Here is a 10383-nt window from a genome sequence, read left to right on the forward strand (position 1 = left end):
TTTGAGCATATGCACCCGGGTCTCGCTATCCTGGCTGCTCAATGTTGTGTTGAGATATGTTCTACACAACTAACTTACTACATGTAAATTTCTCTTTTTTGTTTCTCTCGTATAAAACATGTCTTGAACTTCAAACTTTGCAGCACAACAAAGCTTTTCTACCTAGAATGTAGGATAAAACTTTCATATTTGTTGGTCCAACATAAATACTAAAAAAGAGTTTTTTTAATCAAACAAATCTCATTTTGTATATTTATATTGGATGAAAACATCTGAAAGTTTTATCCCACATTTTAGTTAGAAAGCTTTGTTGTGCTGCAAAGTTTGAAGTTCAAGACATATTTTATATGAGAGAAACAAGAAAGAGAAAAATACTTGCACGAATCGCTTGCAGAAAATGAGTGGCTAAATAGGAATGGCCCGGGTGCACATGCTCAAAAACCTGCTCCATCCTTCTCAACCGAATCGACTGACCCAAATTCTAAATTCAGACGACTTACATTAGTAAAATTGTCTGGGAAAACGGTGGTTCTAACCTTGGCATCCGTTGGTGGTGTAGGGGTTGCCCTCGTAGCCCGTTTTGCAGTAGCACGTGTAGCCGCCTCTTTCACGTTTTGTGCACCCAGTGTGGTTGCTCTTGCAGACCATGCGGGCCGCGTCCCTAGGACACTCCCACGCCGGCAAGGAACCAGCGTCGTCGCCGTGGTCGTAGGCACCCCTAACGATGACCTCCCAGCTGAGAAACACGGGAACTTCCATTGACGCGGCGGCCTGCAGGTCCGACGACAGCTGCTGCGAGACGCTCCACGGCGAGAACCACTCGTCCCTGGCGACGAACACTCGGGGCGGCCACCGCTCACCGTCGCGGCTGCGGTTGCTCCCGAAGTACTCGAGCTGCACGTCGTAGGAGGTGACGGGGACGAGCTCCTCGCGGTCGACGACGACGCGCGCCTGGCAGCACCCGATGCCGGAGCAGAGCATGCTGGTGTCCAGCCTCGATAGCATCTCCGTGTGCCCGTCGAAGCCATTGGTGCACAAGGAGGAGCAGCTGCTCATGGTGACGTTGCCGCTCCTCAGCGTCGCCCGCACGTTGCAGCCCACGAGGACGAGCTGGTTCCCGGCGGACGACAGCGCGTACGGCCCGTCGTCGCCGAGGACGCCTCCGTCACCAAAAATGCCGCGCCCCGCGCCGTCGGTTCGAACGTCGCCGGTGTGGACGACGGTCAGCATGTAGAAATTGGGGTCGATGGATTCGATGACCCGCAGGTTGCCGAGGAGGAGCCGTCCGTGGTCGCAGGTTAGGTTGAACCCCGGCATGTAGCACCGGCTATCCGCGCCGAGGCCGAACGGGTACGGCACGCTCATGTTGCCGCACCTGGTCTCGCAGCCCGGCATCCCGATCACCGGCGCCGCCCAGGTTCCCGAGGAGACCGCCATGTACGACGCAACGAGCACTACTACCGGCGTCGTGAATGACACGGTGGTTCTCCGTCGCGCCATTGAATCTATAATTCTATATACGGCAGCAAGCGAGATTCACGGCGGTTCCGTTCTGGCCACTGTGCGTCTGCCACAGCGGCCAACTTGTCACTGATCCATCTCTAGTTATAAGGTTGCTCAATATTCCGGCAGGGAAGCCATCCTGCAGCGTTCACATCTCACCTACCGTTAAGAACTTCAGTTGAGCATCTCAGCTAGCTGGTAAAGTTGAACTAATAGTAAAAACAACTTCATGGATGCATGGTGCATGGTATTCTCGCATTATTAATTAACTGCGTTCACTTTGTCACCTAACACGCGCATATGCAGGCCTTTTTTGGTTTAACTTTCCCCAAAGCAAATCAGTACGAACAAATTAGAAGATGACCACGGATGAAGCTTCTGATTCCTTCGATGCCAAGGAAACGAGCTATTTTTTTCCTCCATATATTCCTGTTTAGCCCTCTTTTATTTATTCTAAAATTGACCCAATGCACAACCTAAACATGCATTAGGAGCTCATGTCGTCACAAGTTTACTTTACCATGGGGGGTGCACACAACCTACGCATTAAAAGTCAAGCTTGGCAAATTTTGATCAAATTCGTAGGAAAAAATATCCACATCTAAAATACCTAATGTATATCATTAGATACATCATGAAACATACTTTCATACTGTAAGTATATGTTTGATATTTGTTCACAGCGATAATTTTCTCTATAAACTTGATCAAATTTGCTATGTTTCTTTGAAAAATAAATTATAGGCTGTACATTGTGGGACCGATGTATGCTACGAATTCAGATGCAATTCAATTTTGTGGTTCTTACACACTGTATTTTCTTATGCAAAAAAATATTATGATTTCTTTAGATCAGAAAATTTGGCCTAAAATAGTTTACATTTCATAAAATGACACGAAAGGCAACTTAGACTTAAGAAAAACCTCTGCAACTTAAATAAATGTGTTTCCACAGCTCCAAAGAGCTATACGTCTTATTTTAAGACAATAAAAATCCTTATACACAAAAAAATACAAAAATAATTGTATGTGTAGATGTGGGGATACACCTAGTGATGTGAAAAATGGTTCTATGTGTGAACTATGCAGAAGAGTGAAGTGTGAAGATCTATAATTGTGATTAGTGCTACTAGTGTTTGCTATTTCACATCGCCATATTTTTCCTTTTTTTTTGTGCAGTGTAGTGCATTAAAAAAAATTATTATGTATAAGCTAGAATCTTTTTTATTTTTTGGGACTTATATACTTCCTTTTAAATTTCAAAATAAGGGCTTCACGGAGCTCGGGAGTAAAAATCATCACTCCACCGTACCCCTAGCACATGTAACAAATTAATTCTTTGTCGCCACCATTTAAACATACACAATGACATGTTTGTGACGTTCTTGGACATAAGATACAACAATACAGACCTATGAACTTGACATAGACCAAACAAAGTATGCCTTCTAGATTAGCACCACAATTGACACATGAGCCTGAAAACTTGGATCACGTCTGTAATTCTCGCGAGCTGGCAAAACAGATCTATATCAAAAGATTATTCATCGACACATGGATGCAAAAGATGTTGACTGCCTTGGTCACAAACACATGTTGATTGTAGGATAGTATAATATGGACGCTCAACTAGGGCCACTAAGTAGTGGGTCCTAATTTGTATGTATCAATGTTATCCAAAATTGTTGTATATTTTTTCCAATAAAAATAAATGCATAAATCTTGATGAGTTGGGTTGATTTTGGGTGATTTAAGTTGAGGTGTGCAAGTCACTACTATTTTGGGGGGTTGAATTGCACATTATTATGCAGACTATGTATCAAACCAAGGAAAAAAAGTGATGCACAAATTTCCACGCATACCTTTTATGAGTGATAATATTTCACCAAATGCAAAGTGAGAATTTCCATACATGCATATCAAACCAAGAAAGAATGTATACACATTTCATGTGCGTTGAGCCGAATGATGATAACTCAAGACCAAGTGCATAGTATGCATGTCATACTAGTTGATGTTCAATCCAAGAACATGGAAGACATATTTTGCCATGAAAAAACCCGTACACAAGTGCAACGATTTAGGAAAAACCACCGGTATATATTTTCTAGAATTATGTATGAAGTGTAAAGATAATTTTCCATTTAATGTACTTGCACAAAAATAGAAAAGCATGCATTCTAAAAATCTTGGTCAACTTTATAACTTTGAGCGATGATATTTAAGAGAACTAATAGCATGATTTTAAATAGCGGATAGCGGGCTGGTAGCGGAATAGGGTGCGACGGTGCGTGTAGCGGATTGCGGATAGCGGGCGATGTTGTGGGCGCTATGTCCACGTAGCGGATTTGTAAAAGCACTAGATTATTGGTTATATTTCTAGATCCTTAACAAAAAGTAATGATATTTAATTTGAGCAATATCGGACGGTATTGCGCTAGCGCTATTGCAGATGCAATAGCGGATGCTATCTCTGCTATTTGAAACTATGACTAATAGACACAAACACCAATCATATATTTGCAATTCATCTAACTATCACATTCTTATTCTTAAGACTTCCGATATGTTTATTTTCCCTTTGTCGCTCATCTAGAATATTTTGGTTAAATTAAAGAGAGGTAAAGTCTTGAATAAAAAAAGAACTATGTCAAACTAATTGTAATATATGCTTCAAATTTAGTGAAGTTGTATTTACCATAACATATGTTATAATTATATAACAAGAATATGTATCTTGGTATTTATTTGTATCATTACGTAGCTGCCAAATATAATAGGAAACTAAAATTTAAGATCATGTGTAGAAAAGATAAAATTCAATTACAAATAAAATATAAATGTTTGGTATAAATAAATAGTAAGTGTTTGTAAATCATCCAAGGACCACTAAATGATTGGACATTTCACGGGGTTGGGTATTTCTCCACTTTAGACAACATGTTTATGCAATTCAATGTTGAAGTTGAAGAAACTGACATATTTATCATTAGCATTGATAGCAATTAGGAAGACACTAGTGACTACTAATCATGGATCTAGGTAGTACACAACAAGATATATTGAAAATAAAAATTGGGCAACACTAGTTTGATTACATCAAAGAAAATAGATAATTGATAAGGGCATCTCCAACGCTAGGCGCTAGGGGAGGGCGCTAGGAAAAATTTCATATTCGATCAGCGGTTACCTTGTCGATTCCTGGCGTCGGGTGCCACAGCGACGCTAAATAAGGCAGCGAGTGCTTCCTTTTTTTCCGCAGGAGATGAGGCACAAGCGCTGTTTTTAGCCCGTCTTCCACGCTGATGGTTAGCGTCAGCGTTGAACGAGATAGCGCTTTAGGATTTTAAATCTTTTCCTCATTATTTTTTCTGTTTAAGTGCCCAGATAAGCGTCTACCGTTGTAGATGCACTAATCAACACAATCGGACAACATATCTGGAAGGAATCAAAAAAGAACATTGTACAAGATAAAATCCGCCCTTCAATCCGAACACCAACATGTATACAAAGAGAGGAGTAGGATACGTACCTCTGCCTTTGTCGCTAGCCGCCGAATCAATCGCTGTAGCTGCACCTCTGATGGCTCGATGTTCTCCGGCCTCCGTGCTAGAGAAGAGAAGATGATGAGGTCAGGGAAAGCCAGTGCCGGAAATGGGAGAGGTGGCAGATTGAGAGAGGGAGAGAGAAGAGAGGGTGGTGGTGCTAAGAGAGGGAGGAATGTGAGAGGATAGGGTTCCGGAAGGTGCATGTGATGGGAATGAGAGCTAGCTCGTTCCATGTGGTCTGCTCAAATCCGTGGTATCGTCCACTTCAACATAAATATGTAATATGTCATTTCCTCGAATTGGTTGCTTTTGGACCTTCCAATTCCTTTTACAAACCAAACACGTAAATAGGCTCTGGGAACATAACCGACTCATGACATTCTACTTGATGACAGAAACCAAACACACCGTAGTGTTCTCCATAACTTATGTCTCACTAGTGCAGAACTGTTGGAAATATGTCCTAGGTCAATAATAAATATATTATTATACTTCCATGTTCATATTAAGTTTATGTTTCTATGCTACAAGTGTATTGCTTCTTGAATATGAGATTCAAGGAACACAGATATGTAAACGAAACTTAATTTAGACTTTCAGTTCAAAAGATACAATAGATTCAATTTTACAAGTCAAAAGGAAAAGCATGAGAGGTGGAGTGTGTGGGGGCATGCACCCTTGACAAAACCTGCATGCATGCAGTAATTAAGCTCTAACCACAAAACCACTTTGCGCAATCTTGGTGCAATCACACGGACTATATGCATGCACTAGATCATCGAAGGCGCGCGTTGCTGCGCCCGTCCATTTTGACAGTATAATATTATGGATGATGCAATTATATGCAAAGCAGTATTTGAATCATGTGATATATTATCACATTATATTCAAGGATAGAATTTCAATGATGCGATATAATTATCACACCCATGAATCATGTTTTTGTGTTTTGACACTGAAATTCATCTAGTGTCATGTTTTTTGTGCCTATTAATTTTTGTGTGAACATGTTTGCTATTGATGAAAAATATAAGCTGATAATTATTTTTTTGTATGAACATGTTAGATGGTAAGAAGTTTGGTGAGGTTTGATTTTGTATAAAAATTGCAAGGGTTCTAAACCATGGAGGAAGCAAGAGAGGCAAGGGAAAAAATGTGTGCACTCAAATACTTTATGGGCACCTACAACTGGTGCAGTATATCATGATGACGCATGTTGCCACATCTGATTATTTTGACAATAAAATGGTAGAAATTTTCATATAGTGACATGAATACATGAAAGTTAAATTTGCTTGATAGTTCGGAAGGAAATAATAGACATCAAAGAGAAGCCAAGTGGACAGCACAAGTGGGGCATTTCTGAAGAAATAATATTGCTATAAATCAAGACAAAGATGCACTCAAACTTAAAGGGGCAATTTAAATTACCAAGTGGGTAGAAGTTTCTCGATATGTGAACATCTCATTTTCAGAAAAGAAGACACATGCAAATGAGATGCTTGCTAGTGTCAACTTTTATCTTTGGCTTACTTGTTATATAGTAGCAACAATTAATGTATGCCATGATTAATAAAAGTACAATCTCTTCAAGACCAATCATTCCTTGTTAACATACACCAGGTGGACCAATCTTATCAATAGAACATGAAATCGAATGGCCAGGAACAAATGTTGGGATAGATTTGGCGAATGTAGAAGATGAATATACTGGGCAGGAATTGAACCAATGTTTTTCCGTTAGTAGTGTAAGGCTATATAAATTCGGTAGCTGAAACGAAATCAATAATTGACAAAAATATTTTTGCATGAAATAAAATCAATAATCAACGAAAAACTTTTCTGCATGTAAATCAAATGCTTATGATCACAGACAACTATTTATGTCAATATAATATCTACTGTACTTGTACTCTCCTTGAGCATGATTTCTGTAGAATAAGAATAAAACAATGTAAAGAAAGGAACAAATCAGTAAATAAACAATTACCCTAATCCATGCCGTTAATGAATCCTCGTACATCTTTTATTCCAATCAACAACATGCAGCAGAAATTAGCCCATAATTATGGCTATAGAAATTGGGTACCTGAAACAAAACAAAAACATACCAAGCAAAGGCCATAATGATACAATTCATATCCATGCAATGACATGAGAACGATTGCATCAAAAGCTAAGAGCAATTTTAGGAAGAGAAATGCAATGTTGTTGCTCAAACGGCAGTAAGTAGCCAAGAAGTAATGTCTGAAATTTGGATAAATTATTTCTCTGAGACGAAACAGAAGTCACGGACACACATATGCATACCCAATATCCCTATGTACGTACCCAGAATGACTTAACCTTGCAACCTTTCCATCGGGAGCCAGCCGCTGGCACGTACGTCCGCTCCACTACGCCTGAGATACCCCAGGCGACGTTGCTCAAAAGACCAGAGGTGCGCCGGGAAGTCAGCAGTGACGAAGACCACACTCGCGCGGCCACCGAGGATCTCCAGCCGGTCATGGCTAGATGCACCGGAACGCCCGACTCGACACTCATCTTTTGAACGGTCCCCACGACGACGTCCCTGTACATCCCGGCACCACACCTCGATGGCTCGTCATGGGTTGCCTTAGCCATGACGACTCCTTCATCCACGACAGCTGACCTTGCTCCTGGACCGCCTTTGACATATGGAAACGCATCCGCCTCTCGTCTTCCTCTCCCCTTCGACCTACACAGAGCATCAAAACAGGGAGGTGAGGAGCTAGCGGCATGGAGGCAAGGATAGTGGGATGGATCGAGGAGGAGATGGTTGTGCCGCCGGCAAGGTGCCCTCTCTCTCTCGACGGCGGCGGACCTAGGTTACACTCGCTCACATTGGGAAGGGTGGGGGCGATGGGCTCTCGTACAGTGGAAATACTGGATCGTACTATACATGGGCTTCATCCGGCTGCCGGGCCCGATTAACCAGAATGCTCGGATTTTTCTACGGGAATAGCTTCCCTCGGACAGTTACCAATCAGATGGCCAAGGAAGACCAGATGACGTGATCCAACGAAGGAAAAGGCACATAGCGTGAGAGGGCTCGAAAGGGGCTCAGTTTTACTGTCCTTAATGCCCTCGCCCCTGCGTGCCATAAATTGTACTCCCTCCGTTCCTAAATATAAGTCTTTTTAGGGATTCCAACAAGTGACTACATGCGGAGCAAAATGAGTGAATCTATATTCTAAAATATGTCTACATACATCCGTATGTTGTAATCCATTTGATATGTCTAAAAGGACTTACATTTAGGAACGGAGGGGTATTCCGACAGTTACCAACTTAAAAAATAGCTTTGCCTTATTTGCACGAGCTTGGGCCATATGTGCAGTTTCTTTCAAAAACACAGAATATGAACAATATTTCTAAGAAGTGGTTGTGCTAGTTTTCCTACAAACTGAATGTGTCTACAAGAAATATAACTCTTTATGGCCACACATCTCCACTACTATTAAACAATCGAGTTGTGGCAGAAACATTACATCTCAACCGAACCAAAGGCAATTACCGATACATCCGCCATCTTTCAATGGACCGGATTGCCTCAATATTGTATCACATCATTTACCATTATCAATTAACAATAATTACCATGATCTACGCCATCATAATTACACAATAATTACCATTATCTCGCTCCAACCTGGGCCTATTTTAATCATACCAATTAGCAATAATTACCAGGATCTACGCCATCATATTTTTTTTAGAAACCCAGCCTCGTGTACTGCGTACATAGAAGGAAAATATCAATTAGCAATAATTATCATGATCTACGCCATCATAATTTTTTTTGAAACCCAGTCTTGTGTACCGCCTACATAGAAGGAAAAAAGAAAAAGGCCTGGCCCATGTTCGCATGTACGCAGAGACGAAGGCGGAAACCAAATCACCCGTTTCCGTGTTTGTTCGGATCACAGGACCAATCAGACCCTGTCATGTCAAAAACATGTTTAGTTCCCTTAAATTAGAGTGGAAAACACGGTAGACTGTTGCCTAAGATTAATGTGATATTCTATTCTTGTTAGATGGCTTGAAATTTCTTTAACATCACTTTTAATGTTAATGTCATGTACCATCATATTTATATCCAAATTGTGGCGTGAAGTTATATTGCCAGTTTATGTCATGTTCGGTTCACAAATATATATTGCCGGTCCATGCCTTGAAGCTCTGTTGGTAGATTCTGTCATATACAGTGCATAACATCTATTTCTACTTTTAGTGTAAAATTGACTTGTACACATATTGACATTTTTAGACATTGTGCTTACATCACTAGTAGAAAACGGAGCTTTAAAACCGGTTTGTAAGGGCCTTTAGTGCCGGTTATGGAACCGGCACTAAAGTGTGGGCACTAAAGCCCCCCCCCCCTTTAGTACCGGTTCGGCACGAACCGGCGCTAAAGTGCCACCACGTGGCGTGAGCTCGCGCCCTAGTATGGGGGACCTTTAGTACCGGTTGGTGTTACCAACCGGTACTAAAGGTTTTTTTTTGAATTTTTTTTTTTGGAAATTTTGGAAAAAAAATTTCGATTTTTTATTTTTCTGAATTATTTGATGATTTAGTCTCTAATCACCTCTCTTAACTGCTCAAGTGTGGATCACTCATTCCAAATCATCTAACTTCTCGACCGGTCACCCATCCCTCTCACTACTCCAGCCCGAGCACGCTTAAATTTCAGGTTCTATTCTCCTTCGTTTCCGAGTCTGCACTTGTTGTTTTCCTGACAATAGTAAGATGTCAATCCTATTAACCCTCAGGAGTTTAGCTTGAGCATGAAGTCACACATTTCACCGTTTGAGTTTGAAACTATTATTCTAAAAAAAAGTAATTATTTAGTAACGCTAATATTTCTTGAATAAGTTTGACCATAGTTTGACCAAAATTCAAAAAATTGAAATAATTATTTAGTAACACTAATATTATTGAATAATTATGTAGTAACATTAATACTTCTTGAATAAGTAGTTTGACCAAATTTAACCAATTTTTTTTAAAAAAAACTGAAATTTGACCATATCTTTTTTTCCTTTTCGAATTTGAGGATTCTACAAAATTCCAAACAGGCCGTAGGTGGTCTCCATTAGATGCGGATTTTCGTGCTGAATTTTTTGATATATTATACATTTTTTTCCGATATCGTATGCAAAAGTTATAGCCGTTTTACATTTTTCCCTACACTTTTTGCAAAGCATGTCCAAATTTAAGTTTTCAAATTTTCCTAACTAGTAGATATAATAATATAACTACCACTCGAAGGATTTTATTTTTCGAAGTTTTTATCATTTTCTTTTGATTT

At 40.4% G+C, this 10383-nt stretch overlaps 1 protein-coding gene across 1 annotated transcript in view; it reads right to left on the reverse strand.

Moving 5' to 3' along the window:
- LOC119280144 (wall-associated receptor kinase 2-like) overlaps nucleotides 1-1437 on the reverse strand; it is a 5123-nt gene extending 3686 nt beyond the window's left edge. Inside the window, exon 1 of the mRNA XM_037561106.1 lies at nucleotides 537-1437. Within this exon, the coding sequence (XP_037417003.1) occupies nucleotides 537-1437 (901 nt within the window). The remainder of the gene's footprint in view (nucleotides 1-536) is intronic.
- Between the last annotated feature and the right edge of the window lie 8946 nt (nucleotides 1438-10383).

Source organism: Triticum dicoccoides, chromosome 3B, assembly GCF_002162155.2.
Source record: "Triticum dicoccoides isolate Atlit2015 ecotype Zavitan chromosome 3B, WEW_v2.0, whole genome shotgun sequence".
Lineage (NCBI taxonomy): Eukaryota > Viridiplantae > Streptophyta > Magnoliopsida > Poales > Poaceae > Triticum > Triticum dicoccoides.